Source organism: Lepidochelys kempii, chromosome 6, assembly GCF_965140285.1.
Source record: "Lepidochelys kempii isolate rLepKem1 chromosome 6, rLepKem1.hap1, whole genome shotgun sequence".
Classification (NCBI taxonomy): domain Eukaryota; kingdom Metazoa; phylum Chordata; order Testudines; family Cheloniidae; genus Lepidochelys; species Lepidochelys kempii.
In genome coordinates, this window is record NC_136385.1 from 123853770 (window position 1) to 123872973 (window position 19204).

The window sequence follows — 19204 nt, forward strand, 5'->3', positions numbered from 1 at the left end:
TACGCCCCAGCCCAGAATGTATATTATTAAAGGGAGCATCGTTTCTTTTATGGATATTCTTGTGTCATTTTGGTCGCTGTTATTTGTTGCCTGATTGTCTCCCTGGTGCAGCAGTGGCCTGTTTTCCTCCCCCTGTTGTGTGTTTTTATTATTTCCCCCCCCTGGCTTGGATGTGTCAATCATTCTCCGCCTGCCATTGGTTGGAGAGTTTGCGTCAAAAAGTTGCCAGAGCGGCTCTTTCTCAGCAAATCGCCCTGAGAGAGGTAGAGACCTCAGCTCCAACTCCCTCTCCACTGTTATTAAAAAGCAAATCACTTGGCCAGATCCGGCAACGGCCGACGCTGTACGTACCGGGTCCACACCCCGGCTCATTGATCGCCTTTAGACGCGGGTAGCCTCGCTCGCCCCTTTCCCGTTGACTTCTTGGGCCAGGTGGAGGCAGAAAGCGAGATTTCTAACCTACTGCTTTGTGGTTTCTTTTGTAGGAGAACTCTTTATTTTTGAATTTGGCCAGGAGCATTTGGTCCGGTTTTTTTGCCCTCCCTCCCCCCCCCTCCCCAGGCACACGCCTCCCTCGACGCTTCAAGGTAAGTGAGAAGGGTTTGCTTTTTTCAAAGAATTGGGGGTTTTTTCGGAGCATGTGGATGGGACTCTCCTCTGCCTGTAAAACTGAGCTCCTCTTCTTTTTGTCTCGGGAGAGTTTGCAGCGAGCTGCAATAACGGCCTGCTTGCTTTTGGGGGAACGGGTGAGGGCGGATTTCTCTTTGCACCGGGCAGCGTCAGGTTTCTCTCTAGATATCATTTTTGGAAGGAAACGTTTCCCCATCGTTATTTTGATTTTCTCACCCCGGATGGGGAAGAAGGGGGGGGCGTGTTTAGAAACTGGCTCGCGTGTGCCCCCCCCCTTTAATTCATTTTCATTTCCCCGAAACCTAGAGTCTTTCCCCTGAATGAAAAAGCAGGGACCAGATCAGCTAATTGAGGAGGCGGGTAGATACAGCCCCTCGAATTTCCCCCCCTTCCCTTCCTTTATGTTGTCGTCTGCGGGACTCTCCTCCACAAGATCGAGCTTTTCCTTGGAGCTGGGCTGGGGGGGGACGACCTTATTGTTGTGGTTATTGGCCTGATCCTCTTGGCTCCAGCCGCTCTCTGGCTGTACATGTACTTTTTAAATAAAAAAATAATTGGAATTAAATCCCTGGCCTCAGCGGTTATTGATAAACAGATTTCTGCCTAAGACTCCCGATCGATAGCTTAAGCAAAGGGGAAAGTCATTTTGCAAACATGGCTTTGACCAGAAAGGACTCGAGGCAACAAGGAAAGGGTCAGATTAAAAAAAAAAAAGAGTATGTGTGTGGGGGGGGGGGGGGGCTTTTTAAAGCATCTTGGGGTGGAGAGAAAAATAAATAAATGTGAAGTTGCTTTTCTATCTGCTGTTTAAATGAATGACAGGAATTGGATCGATTTCTAAAAGGGGCATTGGAAAGGTGCTTTCAAAAAGGAGCCATTTGCTTTACCTAGGCGACTCTGGCTTATTTAGGTGACAGACACTTTCCTTCTTTGCAAGCACCTTTATTAACTAAATTGGAGCTCATACGTGGACACCTCTCTTTGACCGTGTTCCCCTTTAGTGGAAGGAAGGTAAACCCACCCAGTGCAAGTTTCTCCCCGGTGGTAAAGTCTTCTTTATGCAGAATAATTCGGTCAGTTGCTTCTATATCTGTTTACATTCATGGAGACTCAAGCGGGTTTAAGGTGCAAATCGAATCAAATGTTTTTTAAAAGCGTGAGCCTGGCAGGATTTGGGGTTTTTTTCATAGAATACTGTTGGTTAGTCCGTTCAAGGTTGAGTTCTGGTTTTACCCCTTCCTGTGGTTTTATTGTATAGCAATGAAGGGCTGGGTGTTTAAAACTTTTTTTTTCTCTCTTTTTTTTGGGAAGGAGAACTTTGAGGGTTTTTTGGCTGATTTTAGCTACACTGGTGGGGTCGAATGAAGAGCAACATTTGATCAGACCTCTTAAACCACTGCCAACTCTGGAATACAAAAAGTTCCCCTTCCTGTTACAAAGAGAGAGAGAGAGTGTGTCACAAAAAATATTAAAAACCAGAAAGTGACTACGCCCAAAAAAGGGGGTTCTCTCAGTGTCCATCCTTGAAATGAATCGATTCCCCAAGGCCTAAAACTTTCCCTGCAGTTCTTAAAAGGCCAAACACCGGGCTTCTTGTTTTGAGAAACAGGGTGCCAGTCTATATACGTTTTGTTTCATTGCCATCAGGCAGAAAATTAATCAGTGCACATGATCTGCAGAGCTGGGTCTGGCGGCCCGTAATTAGGGACCGTGTGCCACTCGGATTATCTCGTTAGTTTATCAAGAAAACATTTATTATAATTAATTCTTGGACGGGGTAATTATTATTGAGCGAGGGCAGCGCAACTGGTAGACTGGGTCTTTGGGAGAGAGGGAAAAGGTGACAGACAGATTGCGCAGAAAAGCCGTTAGATATAAAACAGCGAGCCTGCTATGAAGCCGCTCAGATCCGTCAACCCGCATACAACGGGCTTCGCTCCTGAGCAGGTAGGATGGGACCCAAACTTTTCATTGTATTTAACGCTTTGCAGGCCAGTTGTGTGTTTTCTAAACGCCTCGGATTTAGATCGTTTCCCTCCACTTTCAAAGTGACGCCGGTTTTCGGCACTTTTAAAAAAAAGAGAGAGAGAGAAAACCTCTCCCACAAAGCCTAAAGCGAATTCACTTGAAAAAAAGTTTGACATCAACGATGGAAGCTTTTAATCCTATTTCAGAAGAAAACCGGGCCTGGGAATGCCCCTCTAAAAGTTGGAGGTGGTCAAACATCAAAACAATACAAATAAGAGCGGTTTGTTTTTTTTTGGTTCTGAGAATTTAAAAAATGTAATTTAAATTCTTCTATAAGGATTTTAGTGAAACAGATCTGCGAATGAACAATGTGTGTGTTATACGTCACACACAAATATGCACACGTAATATTCTTTACAAAACCAATATCTTGTTTTTCTCACTAATAGAAGAAAGATTTGCAAATTATTTACAATTAGGTTCAAGAGGAAATACAATAATAAGTATGTGAATTTATGAATTAATTCATGCAGTTCAGGAAAGTTAAAAAAAAAAAACAACCCAACCACCCCCAAGTAATATACTAATTAAAAACCTTCCTTAGACGTGGATTGGGGTTTGCAGTAATATAGGAACTGAAATAGAGGAAGGTGGCTTTGTTTATAACTTGGCAGAGATGTATTTATTTAATGAAATATCCACCTTTGAATATGGGGGAAAGGAAACCCTGAAGTGCCTCAAACATTCACTTTTTCGGTGCATGAACTTGGAATTAAAGGAGATGGGTTTTTGTTGCACGAAAAATAAATTAACTTCCCTGTTAAGGAGTTCATTAAAAATAGCTGTCTGTGCAGGAAGCCAGCCAGTCTAAATATCACTGTCCAAATCTTCTAGAGACTAGTACACTTGGAAATTCCTTCCCCTTTGTCCGCCATTTTGGAAAAAAAATTAGCTTTCTCAGAGTTGCAAAGTCCTTGGCTCTTTCCAAGAGCAGGACAACATTTTATGAAAGAAATGCTAATGGTTTAATCTGTCAGGATGTGTTAATGTCACACTTTGGAATCCCGAAGCGGGGTACAAAAGTAAATCGTTTTTTGTTTTTTTTGGGGGGGAGAGGGGGAAGGCGACTGCATTCCAAGTAGGTGTCAGAAGGGCTAGGATACAACAACCAAAGGCAATCTGTGGCTGGAAAATTTTGCTTCCACCATCACCAAATGCAAGAGTGGAATGCATGGTGATGTGCATCTCCCTGTAAACACAGTCTTGCAATGGAAGGAACATGCTACTGATCTTTAATGTTCCTCTTGTACTAACAGGGGAAATTTGGAAGCAAGTTTAGCCATGTGGTGATTTCTGTTTGGAAGTTAAATGCTTGTTTGTTTAGCGTTAGCTCCATAATCAGGAGTTTCTGAAAGCCTAATAAATCTCTTACTTACCTCTAAATCTAATTACCCAAAGTACTAATTAGGTGAAAAATGGCTGATGGAAATCACTGCAAACGTGGAATGATCCTGGTGGGACAGAAAAGTTTGCCTCTTTCCAAGATGGCATTTCAGCTCCGCATTTTGGGGTTCGTAGCAGTTGAATGCGGCAAAAGCTGGGGTAATTAAAAAGCCCTGCCACAGACTGAGGGAGAGATCGGTTTCTTGAATTGTTTCTTTGTTTCTCACCAATGGGCTTTGTTATCAGCATTATTTATTTAGCCAAGGAGGTCTTTGTGTCTGCAAATGGCCCCAATCAAGTTTTGTTTGAGACAATTAGCGAGTGCCAGCCAACGAATCCCATGCAAATGTCCAGGGAAGCAATACAATGTGTGCATTTGAAGGCATGGGGGGATTGTGCTCCTGCGGGGCGGGTTGCAATTACTGTATGGGGTGTAATTTTTTTTTTAAATGCGTTTATCGAGTCAGTATCCTCCGGTCCGAAATGTAGCTGGGGGTCTCGGTGTCTAAGAGCAGAGGGATTGCCTGCTAAGAGCCACGCTCAAACAAGCCAGCGGAGATAAAAGATCGACTCCAGGCAGCTCGGTTAATCAGCCCCTCTTCTCCCCCCGCCTTTCACTTTGTAGACCCCTGATTTCAGCCAGCCCGCCGGGACCCCGACTCTCCGCCCCCGAGGGAATCGAGACCTTCCGGGCCTTTCCCCCTTCCCCGGATTTTTGGCCGACTCTCCTCCAACCACAACTTTAGCATGATGTCTTATCTCAAGCAACCACCTTACGCAGTCAACGGGCTGAGTCTGACAACCTCGGGCATGGACTTGCTTCATCCTTCGGTGGGATACCCGGGTAAGCGGCGTGACCCAGCCTCTGCGGCCGATGGAGTAAAGGGCTCCGCTGGGGACGGGCTCAGGACCCCAGGAAGCAGGGCTCGCCCCGGCTCCCGGCCGTGGGGTACACTCCGAAGCCGGGGCAGGGCTGCCCAGAACTCCCTGCCTCCTGCCCGGAGAGGCGCAGCCGGCCTGGTCCGGGAAGGGGGAGGTGGGTAGCTTGGGGCTGGGGCGCAGCGGGACCTGGCTGAGCAGGGCGATCTGGCTCCCTGTCCCTGGGAAACGCGCCCCTGCGCCTTCCCCCGCCGCGTTAACTTTCCCCGCTGGTGCCTGGGGCTGGGGGAGCGGGGCTGGGCGGGGGTCCCGCCATGAGGGGCTCGGGGCGATGCTGCTGCCCTGGCTGGGGGGGGGGGGGGGGCTGCCCCCGGCGGGCGCTGCTCAGAGGGCGCGGGGAGGGGGTCTGCGCGGTGCCTGGCCCGGTTGCCCGGCTGGGCTGAGGGGCTGCGGCTGAATGCCACTAAGGGCCTCCGGCTGCTCTTCGCAGCGACCCCTCGGAAGCAGCGGCGGGAGCGCACCACCTTCACCCGGGCGCAGCTGGACGTGCTGGAGGCGCTGTTCGCCAAGACCCGCTACCCGGACATCTTCATGCGCGAGGAAGTGGCTCTGAAAATCAACCTGCCCGAGTCCAGGGTGCAGGTAGGGACCTGCTCCCGTTCACCCGGGCCAGGCACCCGCAGCGCTGGGAGCTTCCCGGGCCTGGCGCCTTAAGACACCCTCCTTCACCAGCCCCTTTCCTTCCCCAAGCGCTCACCTGGCCGCCCACCCTGACCTAGCCCCAGCCCTCTGCCCCTCGCCGCCTGGAGCCCCAGCCTTTATTCCCTGGAAGCCAAAGACCACCTCTCCCCAGCAGCCCTCCCCCTGGACCACAATTGCCAGAGGCAGGTTTTCTGGCCAGGATCCGCCGCTGGGCCGGGAGAGTTCAGTTCCTTTGCCGGTGTCTGGAGAGCTGGGACAGCTTAGGGACAAAAGCCCCAGGCCCAGCCAACCCTTGCTGTCCTGGAAGCTGCTGAAGGGACCCGATCCTTGCTCCCGCTGAATTGCAACGGGTCCAGGGAAAGCGCATTGGAAGCTCAGGGAGGAAACCTCTCTGGCGCTGCACTCCTGCAAAAAGCTTTACCGGGGAGTCTGATTCCCCGCTTTCTCCCTGCCTGAGCTGTGTCACAAATAGACTCCAACCCAGGGCCCAGTTTCTGCTCCCGCAGCCATGGCTGGGCCCGCCAGCCCAGGGGGCCTCTTTGCAGTTTGGAAACAGCTCCCAGAGCCACTGGCGGAGGCTACAGAGACTCCATAGGCAACGGGGACAGCTGCAAAGTCTTACCCCCGCCTGCCCAGCCAGCTAATTGGAAAGCAAGTGTCTGGGAGGCCATTCGACTCCAGACAAGGGACCCCTCCTGCACCCAGTCAAAGCCAGGGGTGTTTTGACGTCAGTGGATGAAGGCTACGGCACGGGGGAGGGGGGGGTCCTTAGCAGTGTTTCCAACTGAGCCAAGGAGCAGCAGAAAGCTGGGTCTCACACTCACTGAGGGACTGGAGTGATGGATAGGGAAGAGAATGGGGGAGGGGGGATCTAGTCCTGCCTTCCTTACTCAGGCCAAAAATCCCAGGGTAGTCCCTTTGTCCCGAGTAAGAACTGAGCTCCCAACGTTTTTTGGTGCAAATAACTTTCAGAGTGTTTTATTACCTCACTCTTCTCGTGTTTGGGGGCGCTAGTCTCCCTCCTGCTACCCACCTTGGTTGTAGGGTTTTTATCTGAGAGCCTCCCAGAGCCAGTTGGAAACTTACCAGGGTCCCACTCCCACAGGTCCTGTTTTGCCACCGGGCCTAGGAATGGATAGATCCTCTGCAGGATCGGGACCTGTGTCCCTGGTCCCAGGGCACCGATAGGGCCAAAAGGCCAACTGCAGTAAAGGGCAACAAATCTTTAAGTAGTCAACAGCTGATCTTGGGAATCTGCAATGCCTGGTGCAATAAAGTCTATGGGGCAACACAAGCAACTAGCTACAGCGAAGGTGCCCTCTGCAAAAATCAGCAGTGCTATCATGTTAAAGGCCCCATTATCTCTCCTCCTCCTCCCCTCGCCTAGTGAACTGTCCACACAACCGGCCCCTGGACTTTCTCTCGACCCAAGCTGGCTAACTGGCAGCGAGCAGTGCCTTAGGGACTGGAGTGAAGGGCAGAGGCGAGGGGGCACGGGTGGCAGTGGCTTGTTGGTATCAGTGGGCAGCAGCTCCGGGTGCCTGGGTTCCCGGCGGCGCTAATAATCCCCAGATCAAATACCTGCTCTGCACGTCGCTGGCGCCCCACCGGGGAGCCGGGCAGCGGGGCCGTGAGCGGAATCCCGGGAGCGGGGAATCCGCCGCCTGCCCCAGGGACCAGCATCGCCTCTGCAGACGCACTTTCCCCTTTGTCTCCCGGTTTCCTCCCGGGGTAAGGGTCTATTGTTTCCGATTACCTGGAGGCCCTGGTGGGGGGGGGGGCGCTAGGCTGGCAGGCAGCGCAGATTGAGAGGGTTATTCCCCCTCCGCCCCCCCGCCATGCCCCTATTAAACATTTTGAGTTGCTCATTTCTACTTCTTCTTCCTCCCCATCCCAGAGCGTGGGGACCCCCCCCCCCTTTGAAACCAGCCACAGCTGGAACGAGCCCCTGGTGCCCCTGCCTCCACCTCGCCCCCGCTCAGGGTCCGGAGCCGCGCTAACCGCCGGCTTCTCTCTCGCCTTCTCTCCCAGGTGTGGTTCAAGAACCGGCGGGCCAAGTGCCGCCAGCAGCAGCAGCAGCAGCAGAATGGGGGCCAGAACAAAGTGCGGCCGGCCAAGAAGAAGAGCTCCCCGGCCCGGGAAGTAAGCTCGGAGAGCGGGGCCAGTGGGCAGTTCACTCCCCCCTCCAGCACCTCCGTCCCGGCCATTTCCAGCAGCAGCGCTCCCGTGTCCATCTGGAGCCCGGCTTCCATCTCCCCACTCTCAGACCCACTGTCCACATCCTCTTCTTGCATGCAGCGGTCCTACCCCATGACCTACACCCAGGCTTCAGGCTACAGCCAAGGATACGCGGGATCAACCTCCTACTTCGGGGGGATGGACTGTGGATCTTATTTGACCCCGATGCACCATCAGCTTCCGGGACCAGGGGCCACACTCAGTCCTATGGGCACCAATGCAGTCACCAGCCACCTCAACCAGTCCCCAGCTTCCCTCTCCACCCAGGGCTATGGAGCATCAAGCTTGGGCTTTAACTCAACCACCGATTGCTTGGATTATAAGGACCAAACCGCCTCCTGGAAGCTAAACTTCAATGCTGACTGCTTGGATTATAAAGACCAGACATCTTCATGGAAGTTCCAGGTTTTGTGAAGGCCTGTAGGACCCCTTTGTTATAAGAATAAATATTAATAATAATAAATAATAATAAACACGCTGGGCTGAACATTCCAGTTTTAGTCAGGTCTTGGTTAAATTAAAGAGGAAAAAAAAAGAAAAAAGAAAAAAAAGAAGAAAGAGACAGTTGGTGTGATCATACCTAGATTCACCTCCTGCCCAAAAGCTCTGGAAAGGAATAAAGAAGAAATGAAGGAAGAAGGCCTTAAAAGGACAGATCATCTACTGAGCAGAAGCAGACAGACCAACCTGTGTTCTTTATAGTTTTAGCCAATTGTTGGGTTTCTTTGTGTGAAAGGAATGGCAGATCATTCCACCTATGGGCCAGTTTTAAAAAGAAAGTCTAGGTTTGGGTGTGGTTGTGTTTTTTTTTTCTCCTTTCTTTTGTGTGTGTATGGAAAGATCCTTCACCCAGAGGTTTCCAGCGTGCTAGCCAACCCTTGGTTAAAAATCTTTGGAATGGACAGCATCTCTCTCTCTCTCTCTTTCTCTTTCTCTCGCTCAAGTTCATTCAACTGTTTCATGCCCAACTTGCTAGTTGGCACTGACAGACCTTGGGTCAGGGTTGTGTGGGTTGTGTGACTGATTGTCCTAGCTGCACTACTTTATTTAAAAAAAAAAGAAGAAGAAGAAATGTTCATAAGGAGTCAATATGTAGTTTTTAAGAGACAATCAGTGTGTGTCTTATATAAATGGTACATCTGTGGTTTTTAATCTGTGCTAGACTTCAAAACTGTGATCTCCTGTATTGTATGCAACTGTGAACTCCTCCCCAGCAGGGGTTCTGCTGTGATTTAAATAGGTTATAATTATAAGTGAAATTCAGAGCAACTGAGTTACCTAGTATCATCTTAAAAAAAAATCGCCTTTCACCACAGGTGAACTGTACTGAAACTTTTTCCAACAAACTGTCTCTGAATGAAAGAGAAAGAAGAAAACCACACAAGGACACTAAACTCATCCGTAGTAACTTACTGCTGGCCAAGCCGGCAGTAGAAACAAAACAGGACATTGGTCAATTGCTCTGACCTTGATGAATTTACACGGAGACATTCGTTGTCGTTTATGCTTGCAGATGTTAATTGAGAAAAAAGATATATATGCATAAACCTTTTTTCCCTGGATTTGGCAGATATGTATAATTATATTAAAATGGTTCTAGCACAATTTATGGTTGTCTTCCATTTTAATTGTACAGGGTGAGTCAGGGAAAGTACCTCAAGACAGCATACTTCAAAGGACATACAAAACAAAGGGGCTGGGGGTTACAAGAGAAATGCAAATATTACTTTGCTATACAGAGCGGAGAGAGCCTTTTTTCTCTGGTTTCAGAGGAGCAGCCGTGTTAGTCTGGACCAGCAAAACCAACCAGTCCTTGTGGCACCTTAGAGACTAACACATTTATTTGGGCTTAAGCTTTCCTGGGCTAGAACCCACTTCATCAGATGCACGGAGTGGAAAATCTCTCTGCGTTTACGTTTCCCACCGGCTGACGTTTTTCCTTTGGTACAGGTAGAAAATACAAGGGCTGATATTGTGTTAAAAATAGTCAATGGGCCACGTCAAGATTGGCTCGGCTAACATGAAAATAATCATCGACTATTTTCAGAGAGTGGCAAGGGGCTTTGTAGTCGGTGCCCATATGCCTGGGGGGAGGGGGGGCGGAATGCAGAGAGGGCGCGAGAAAGTTTGGCTAAAGGGCTGTTTCTCCTGCGACTATAAACTTTCTGGGGTAAACAGGGGAGGGGAAGCGATCAGAATCTGAGAGCAATTGAGGCAGACGTGATCGCTGAACAAAGGCGTTCGGGAAAAGTTTTAAAGCTATAATTTCGAAAGCCGAGTACAAAGAGCCCTGATCAGCTTTGCTTCTTTCTTGAAACCGCTGGGGGAAATTGGTCCCTTTAAAAAAAGAGAAAAAGGTACGTGCTTGTCTCCCTCTCATCACACACGCAGAGGGGCAAATGGTGCAATGGGCCCAGCACTAGCCGGATTTAAAATGACATTCTGTTCGGTAGCCACGGGTCAACAAATGGAAGCCAAGCCAGTCTCAGCTATTTATTATGCATCTACTTCAAACCTTGGCCTGGTATGTCATTTTCCCTGATGGATGTGAGGCCTGGGCTCAAGTACTTCTAATAAAACAGTTTGGGGGCTTTTTTTTTTTTTTAAATATGTTAAATTAAATCATAAATAAAATGTATTTATTTCTGTTTTAGTGTGCCCTAGAATTGGAAGGCAAGATTAGCCTTTAAAAATAAACAAGCAAATCTTCAGCAAATCAGTCAGCTCTCAAATGAATGGAAGTTTTAACGCTGTTTGTTGCTATTTTTCTATTTTGAAATGCACAGAGAAAGAATTAATGGTTTTCAACTGAAATGAAGTTCAAGGAGAACTAGTGCTTAATAATCCTTATAGGTCTTTTCTAACCAGTGTATAAAGAGCAGAACACTTCAAAGGCAATCAATAAATAAGTGCATTTCCCCTGTAGGAAAATGTAGAAATGGTTGTAGAAATGTTCTTCCTGACTACCAAGGTGACTGCATAAAGTTTCTTTCCATTGATCTGGTTTAAATCAGCAATGGCAAAAACGGATTTAAGGGAAATATTAGCTGAAAATGATTTTCTTTGTAGGGAAGTGTAATAACTTAGTTCACGTTTTTCTTAATCAGAAAAGCTAAATAATTTCAGGATTTTAATTTTGCTTAGGGATAGCTATCAATGTAAACAAATCCGTATATTTATTTATTCTGTTCTAAAGCAGATTTAGGTGAAAAGTCTTTGGTGAAAAGATGCTATATTGGCAAACTGCAAAATCGAGGGGCGGAGGAAAAAAGAAAGCAAGCAAACATTCAAGACACATTTTTAACTGCTTTTGCCGATCGACATTCCGGTTCGATTAGTTTCTCATAGTCTTCATTCTGGAAAGGCAATTCGGAACAAAATCATTCGATTTAACGGGGAAAGAGACAGGGGACCCGAATCTATGTGACGTGTAAGCCAAACGGTGAGGTTTTTTTGGTTCAAGTATCAAGGCGGGTGTTTTTCTAAAAGGAAACGTAAGTTAGAGCCCTCACTCAAGCGCTGTGATCTGGAAGGGAAAATTTTAAACAAAACCCGAGAGGACAGATCTTTTTTTTTAAAAATCGACCTCCTGCATTCCACCCCAATGGCTCCGCCGTTCCTTCCCCGATTCTGCAGGGTGATTTTTTCCAGCCAGAGCCGCAAACTCCACGAGCAGCCGCACTACCAGGGCGTCTGAATGGGCTTTTCTCGGGGCACTTCCCGGGGTCTGCTTCACGACCCCTCTGCATTAGTCCTCGGTCCCCCCTTCTCCAGTCTGTGCCCCCCTCCAGTTTCTTAATATCGTTTGTTTTTATTTGAAACAAAAGACGATAAGCCTCTCCCCGACTCCCCCCCCCCCCAACTGCGGAGTATTGTCAGTTTCCAAGGCTACGTGGGGGGATAGGTATTTAGAAAAGTCCGTCTTATTTACTCATCGCTGTCGCCTGCTTGCATGTGTCCTTCTGAGAAGACCCAGGAGCATCCCCGTCTGGGCTGGGAACTAAAACCGCTCGGAGCTCACCCAAACGCAGCGTTGCTCTTTCTGACTCGCTTCCCCAAAGTTTTGGGTTCCCTGACAAGGAACCCCTCAGTGCGGCGTGGTACTAGGCTGGGCGGGCACCCCACCGGACAGCGGCGCCCCGTACCCCCAACCTGCGCCGAAAGGCCGCCCCAAGCGGTGAGATTGCGCCCTAGCACCCCGAAGCCCGCAGGAGGGGCGGATGGCGGGGGTGGGGTTGTATGGGGGGGACTGCAGAAACTTTGATTGTGTTACCGATGGGCGTTTGGAAAGAGTTATGGCCTCCCCCCCCCCCATTGAAGTCAGGGGCGATTTTGCTTCACTGGGAGCCTGTTCTTGCTCCCTGTCAAATTACACACAGAGGTGTCAGGTGGGGAAAGAGAGCTGGATCCCGGAGCTTTTCATCACAATTGCAAAGACCCAAGCTACCAACAGTCCCTCTCGCCCCCTCTCCCCCCAACACGTGCTGGGGCCGGCCAGATGTGCAAAAGAAACCGCTTCCTCCCGCTGCGCAGACTTTGCCTCCCGGCCTCCCACCCCGCTCGGGTTAAGCCCAAAGCCCTGCCCCGCACGCCTGGTTTGGGGTTGTTGGGGTTATGTATGAAAGTGGGAGTCCGGCCCCAACTCCCCTCTTCCCATGCGCTCCCTAGTGGGCTTGTTTCCGGCGCTGCTGCCCCGGTGTCACCCCTCGCCCACCCCACCGGCCATGCGGGGTGTGTGTGTGGGGGGGTGGGGGGCAGCTGACCATGAAAGGAGCGCGCAATCCCTGCGCGGCGCAGTTCTCAATATTCATCCCCTCTCCTGGCCACCTGGGAGTCCCCGCCTTGCAAGCGCAGGGCGGGCAAAGACAGGAGTCACTGCCCCCCCCCTCGCCCCCCAGCCCCTTGAACAACGCCGGGAAGGATCTAGGAAGCCAATTGACCTTGCCTTCAGCGAGGAAACGCAGCTAGATGGTGGCTGTCCTGGCCTATGCACACGCCCAGCGGTTCAAATAAAGGCGCAGACGCTAAACCCCACAAGATACACCCCCCGATCTGCTGCCAGGCAAGGCAAAGTCTCCCTTCTGCGAGCTGTGCAGTAGAGAGTCACCCAAAGAGGTCAAGCTGGCCCGTGGTGGCCAAGAACGAATCACCGGCTGCTGCAATGGAATTAGAAAGAGACTTCCTACCAGAGGGACACCACCCCAGCCATGTTTAGACGGCAAACGGAGCATCACACTTTGCTTTTGGAACCATTTTCAGAATCACCCTTTTAAAAATGTCCCATTCTTTCCTGTTTTACCCTCTGATCTTATATATTTCCACAGCTTCTCTGCAGAGACGGCGGCCAACTTTTAAAGTACATGATATTTACGTGTGTGGGCGCAGTTGTACTCTGATTACACACACCCCACCCCCACACGAGATATACACAGACCACACACACAACAGTGTCCTCAATTACCTGTATATTTTATACCTTTCTCCCTCCCCGCACGCCAATACACATCTGGAGTTCATCATCTGGGCTTTCAAAACGCTTTATCTGACATATATGGACAATCATGTCCCCACCAACCCCCTCTCTGAGAATCGTCCCCCCACCCCCCCCCCAACTAACATTACCAGGTCTCCATTTCATTCTGTAAGAAAGGGTCCCTTCTGCAGCCCCTGCTGAAGTCAAAGCGTTTTGCCTGAGCCAGACTAGGGGCCCTCGGATGGCATGGTGTGAACGCATGGTTTGGACTGGTCTTTGAGCCACCAAAGACGCTCCAGAATTAGGAAATTGTAACAAGACTCCAGCGTATTGCGGCATACTGCGGTGCGTCTCTCTGGCTGCAAAATGCATCGGCTCCAAAAAGCAAAGACCATTTGAAGGCTTTCAAATACTAAATGGGATTTTGTATACACACACACTTAGCTTAGGGACAGCTCCGGAGTTACCGATGAGTGAACCGAACAGAAACGAGTAAGGATGGAGAATCATGCGCTTCAGTCCAGAAGTGACTGAAAAGGACAGAGGAAACCCAGAGCCATCCGGGCGGCATCGGGTCCTCAGCTGCTCCCTCCGATAACTGGCAAGAGTTTTTACCGAGCACACCAACACCTTTCAGATGCAAAGGTTAGTGGGACAAACCGACCCTTCTACATTCAGGAATGCAGGGCCGGACCCTCACCGACCACATCTTAACTGTGTTTTAACACGGGTGATTCCACCAGCCAAGCCAACAATTAAAATCAGGGCAAATCGAGCGGGCCAAGCAATTAGCTCAGAGCTGGCGACGTACCGAGGCCCATCGTTTGTGCCGCTGAACACCTATGAATAGCGATCAACACAGCACTTAGCGTGCATTTTAACCCTTTCACTCCTAGCCCTCTTTACTGTTCGGTTGTTTTTTTTTAAAGTGTAGACACAATTTTTAGAAAGTTATTGTAACCACGACACAAGCCGCCCGCAGGGAGGACACCCAATTGGTTTTAAAATCTCCTGCTCGTTTGAAATCAAAAGGAACAAACCCAGGCAAGGTCGAGGCTCATGAGAATTTAAGACACTTATGTTTCAAACGACACAGCGTCAGGATGGGGCTCGTGTTGATGTCACACTTCACTCGAGGGAGGGTACCTTCAGCAAACACTTAGGCGTTGCCAGCTGAGATCAGCTGAACAACGACGCACTATAATCCAGAGAGCTATATTTTCTTGGAGGATTGCAGTTTGCTATTTATAATGCCGGGTCTAACAAGAAAAGAAAAGAAAAGAAAAGAAAAGAAAAGAAAAGAAAAGAAAAGAAAAGAAAAGATTTAAACAGGGAAAGGTCTATAGGGAGTTATCAAAAATGTCCTAGTAAATAGATCAATTCAACCCTAGTTAACAGCACCGTTCGTCTTTCCTCTTCCTGATCTGATTAACGTTTGTTAGATCACTTAAATTGGGGGAAGTAAAACATTATAATAAATAATACCACAAACTGTTAAAATCTGCTCCGAGAGTCAATTTTGACTTTTAGGCTCATGAGCCATTAATAAAAATCTCCTTACATTCAAATGGCTCTAAAATGCCTTGATAGCGGATTACCAGATCCTAATGGAGGCATCGTCTGATAAAATGGTCTCTAAGCAGCAAGGTCTAAAGTATTGGGGGTGGTCACTGCTCCCTGATTATCAGCTTATCACCAAATACTTCTTAGTGGGTGATGCTTCTCAACAAGCATTCTTCCCAGAAGCCGATCCGGAGAGGACTTCCATGGTCTTCATTTAAACAGATTGGGAAACAACATCATATGGTTTGTGAGAAGAAAATAAATCTTAATCATTTACTTAGGCTGGAGATTCGTTTTGATATCTGCTCCATATGGTATGGGTAAAATAATATATATATTACCCATACCATATGGAGCAGATAGATAGATATATAATTTTAAACCAAACCCTAAACCCTTCCCATCCCAAGCCCAGTAGTAAACAACCCCCTGTTACCAGTAAAGTCCAAACAGAACCAGGTCACTACGATGTCATGCCAAACGCTTCCGGGCAGGGAGTTATTTTATGCCAATGTCTGACTTTTATAGGCTGGGAGAAATCTATTCCAAGCTCGTAAAGGGAGTTTCTTACTAAATCAACACATCCAATTACAGGCAAAAAAATAACGTGGGTTTTCTCTCTCTTTTTTGCTCATGAAATCCCTTCTTTAATAATAATAAAAAAAACCCCAACAACGACAACCTGTTGACTGAAGCATCCTAAATACTGCCAGCATTGATGGGGTTTAAGTCAGTCAATGCAGCTGATGAATGAAGGCTCGCCCCACTTTCCTCAAGACTGGGGTCCTTCGCAAAACAGGGCTTTCAATGTTAAATAACGCTGTTTTGATCTGTCCTTTCTCATCAGACAAAAAAACGGCTTGACACACAGCATCTCGGCTGTGGATGGGGGGGGTAGGAGGATGGGGCGTTGTTTGGCTGGGAGAATGCCCGGACAGCTCTTTTCTGACCAAGAAAGAACCGCAACGAGCGGGTTTTTAGAAGACTGCGGGTGCATTTCTGGAGGTGCCCAGAGAGCTCGCCCACCAGCGGGTCACTGATGGCTACGCTTGGCTGATGCCAGACGGCCATTAGCCACGCTCCAGTCACTTTCGATCCGCAGCTCCCAGGGAGCGTGGGGCGAGCACCTCCCGCCCGGTGCAGGGTGCTCCCGCCGTGCCAACCCGCGCCACGGGGCCTTTCTCTTCAGCTCCTCCGCATTGCGGATCCTGACCTGGTCCTTCAGCCACCGAGAGCCGCCGGCCCGACACCCCTGCGTGCTACCCACGCCCTGCACCGGCGGGTGCAGCAAGCAGGTCCTGCTCCTGGCCCTGGCTTGCACAGGGTCACTGAGGTCAGCTGGGAACTTGTAAAAGTCTTATTGTTTAAGAGAAGCAAAAAGATGTGACCCCCGCCCCCCCCATCTGTAGGCACACTGTGCATAAACCACACACACACGTCTAAGTAACCCACACACCTCTTGGGGATGGTGTTCTGTCCCCTCTAGGGACACTGAGATCACCTGGAGATTAATGAGTCTGCTACAGCCTTAGTTAAGAACCAGGTGATTTTTAGATCATGCAGTAGAGGTTCATGCATTTAACTCCAGAGGACCCAGGTTCGATCCTGCCCCCAAACAACCCAGGTCTGTCGGTGTTAGGTATACACACACTATGTACAGGTCTCAGAGTAGCAGCCCTCTCAGTCTGTATCCGCAAAAAGAAAAGGAGTCCTTGTGGCACCTTAGAGACGAACCAAATTTATATGAGCATGAGCTTTCCTGAGCTACAGCTCACTTCATCGGATGCATTATGTATACACACACACACTAAACACACTGTATACACTGTACACAGACTATGCGTACACATACACACCACACATACATGTCTATCTAAACACATACAAGGTCTGTATACACACACGTACTAAACACACTGTAAACATACACGTCCATGTGGATTGAAATATATGCACACTATACATACACATTATATAGGTACACACACACACACACATATACAGAAACATACAACACGCCTTCATGCCCACATATGCACACGTCTACACACACTCAGGCAGGTGGGAAGCTTCTATAAGGGAGCCTCTCTCTGCAGCAGCCCTGAGCGTGCCCCTTATTCACCTCCCCCAGCAGTTGCTCCCAGGTGAAATGAAGCCAGGGCGTGTGTGTTTCAGGCCCCACAGTTGCAGGCGATGCAAGCATAGGACCAGGACATTATTCTTAGCATGAATAGCAGAAACCCAGAGCCTTGCCCAGGTTCCTCAGGCAATGGAGAGCAGCAGAAGCAGCACATTTGGGAGCCAGTGGTCACCTGCAGCCAAACAGCTTTATTCTCCCTTTGCCTCCATTCCACCCATGCAGCCATAGAGCTATTTGTGGGGGTTACCTCACCAGTTGGCTTTGCTCCTGTTCTCCAGCAGCAGACACCCTCCCTGCAGGAAAGCACAAGCAGGGGATGCTTTGTCAAAGAGACATGACCAAAGAAAAGAAGCACATGTGAAGGCTTCTGGCTCCCTTACCTTAATGTCTCTCTCCAGAAACATACCCCTCTCACATCATGTGTGCCCCTGAAGCAGGGCAGCCTGGTTGTGCCCAGGCTCGCTGGTGTAAAACAGGAGTCATTCCATGGCAGTCAGTGGAGGGGCACCAAGGGCATGTGAGAGGAGAATCTGATGCCATTTAGGATTGCTGCTGACTTTTACGTCATTCACTGATCAGCTGGCCCCCAGAGTGCTTATTCATTAGAACTGTCTGCAACTGTGTTCTGTCTTACTGCCAACTTAGTCAAGTTTTGCCATTGACTTCAATGAGAGGAGAATCACCCATTCTGTCCTTTTTATGCAACTCCAATGGATGGAAAGGTGGCTTAAGAAGTTCAGGGTCTTGGGGGAACCAGGGGACATAAAGCCAGCACAGTACAACCTGCTGCCAGTCCCCCCTCTCACCCAGCATAGGGTGCACGGCTGGAGTGCCTTGTACTCTAGTGACCCTAGGCTGGTGGAAGGATTCCCAGCTCACCCTGGGTTTGAGGGACAGAAAGGTGATGGAAAGACGTTGCTCCCATCCTCTGCTGCTGCTGAAGGGTTAACTTATCACATGACTTTAGGGTATTATGGAACTGGCAAAGGTTCAGAAAGGGCAACAAAGACGATCAAGGATATGGAACAGCTTCCATTGGAGGAGCATTTAAAAAGATTAAGGTTATTCGTCTTAGGCAACTAAGGAGAGACATGATAGAGGTTTACACAATCATGAATGGGGTGGGAAAAGTGACTGAAGATCTGTTATTTACTCTTTCTCACAATACAAAAACGGGGGTCACCTGATGAAATTAACAGGCAGCAGGTTTAATACAAACAGGAGAAAGTACTTCTTCACACCACTCACAATTAATCTTTAGAACTCACAGCCATGGGATGTGGTGATGGCCAAAATATAACTGGATTCAAAGAAGAACGAGATAAGTTCACAAAGGATAGGTTCATCAGTGGCCATTAGCAAACATGGTCAGGGAAGTAACCCTATGCTCAGGGTGAACCTATACCTCTGGCTGCCAGAAGCTGGGAGGGGAATACAGGTGTGGCTCACTCCAACTTCCCTGTTCTGTATACTCCCCCTGAAGCTCTGGTACTGACCACTGTCAGAGACAGGATACTGGCTTAGATGGACCATTGGTCTGACCCAGTCTGGCATTTCTTGTGTTCTCAAATAGTGAACCATATCAATGTTAAGTGCACCAATCACAGGTAAACCATAATATCAACACAGCAGAATATCAATGGGCAGTGGTGAACATTTCCAAATGTCAAATCACCATCACTGGAAACCTACTGTCAACTCCTGGAGATATTATCCTGCCACAATACAGAGAAGATGAGTAAAAATAAAGAATGCAACAAAACAAACAACTCTAATGATGCTGTGACCTACAGAGTTCTTCCATTTGAGTCTACGATTCCATCACACTCCATTTTAGAAAGTATGCTGATCTAAGCACTTTACTGGTATTAGGTGGCAAACCATGGTGCACAGTGTTCTAAATAACTCCCATTCAGTGTCTCAGCACTTAATGTAAATATGTGTTCGTTGGTCTCAAATACCATTCAATGATACTAGGCACTTGCCAGGATGAAGTCATTGTATGTGATGTATAATTACTTGGCAATTAAACAATTTGGAAGCCATGAGGTAGGATCATTAGAGGGGGAATGAGAGGAAAGGGCTTGTTTCTGCTAAAACAGAGACCTTGTTTTCATGATTCTGATTGAGCTGCCTGGAGAAAAAATTGACCTTATTTTCATTATTTT

The 19204-nt window shown here is 48.7% G+C and overlaps 1 protein-coding gene across 3 annotated transcripts; it reads left to right on the top strand.

Moving 5' to 3' along the window:
- Positions 1-258: 258 nt before the first annotated feature.
- On the top strand, positions 259-9456 carry OTX2 (orthodenticle homeobox 2). 3 transcript variants are annotated; one of them, XM_073350018.2, is made up of 5 exons: positions 265-343; positions 486-587; positions 4667-4885; positions 5411-5562; positions 7654-9456. In XM_073350018.2, the coding sequence occupies exons 3-5, from the start codon at positions 4789-4791 to the stop codon at positions 8272-8274; spliced, it is 870 nt and encodes a 289-aa protein (XP_073206119.1). In that variant the 5' UTR covers positions 265-343; positions 486-587; positions 4667-4788; the 3' UTR covers positions 8275-9456. The 3 variants fall into 3 exon arrangements, with proteins under 3 accessions (XP_073206118.1, XP_073206119.1, XP_073206120.1); XM_073350017.2 differs by having other exon boundaries at positions 259-587; XM_073350019.2 differs by lacking the exons at positions 265-343; positions 486-587 and adding an exon at positions 2465-2577.
- The last annotated feature ends 9748 nt before the right edge of the window (positions 9457-19204 follow it).

Excerpts from the sequence above, each read along its gene's own strand:
- OTX2 (XM_073350017.2), top strand. The coding sequence starts at position 4,789 with ATGATGTCTTATCTCAAGCAACCACCTTACGCAGTCAACGGGCTGAGT. Across the intron at positions 4,886-5,410 it reads TCCTTCGGTGGGATACCCGG|CGACCCCTCGGAAGCAGCGG; the intron begins GTAAGCGGCGTG and ends TGCTCTTCGCAG. Across the intron at positions 5,563-7,653 it reads TGCCCGAGTCCAGGGTGCAG|GTGTGGTTCAAGAACCGGCG; the intron begins GTAGGGACCTGC and ends CTTCTCTCCCAG.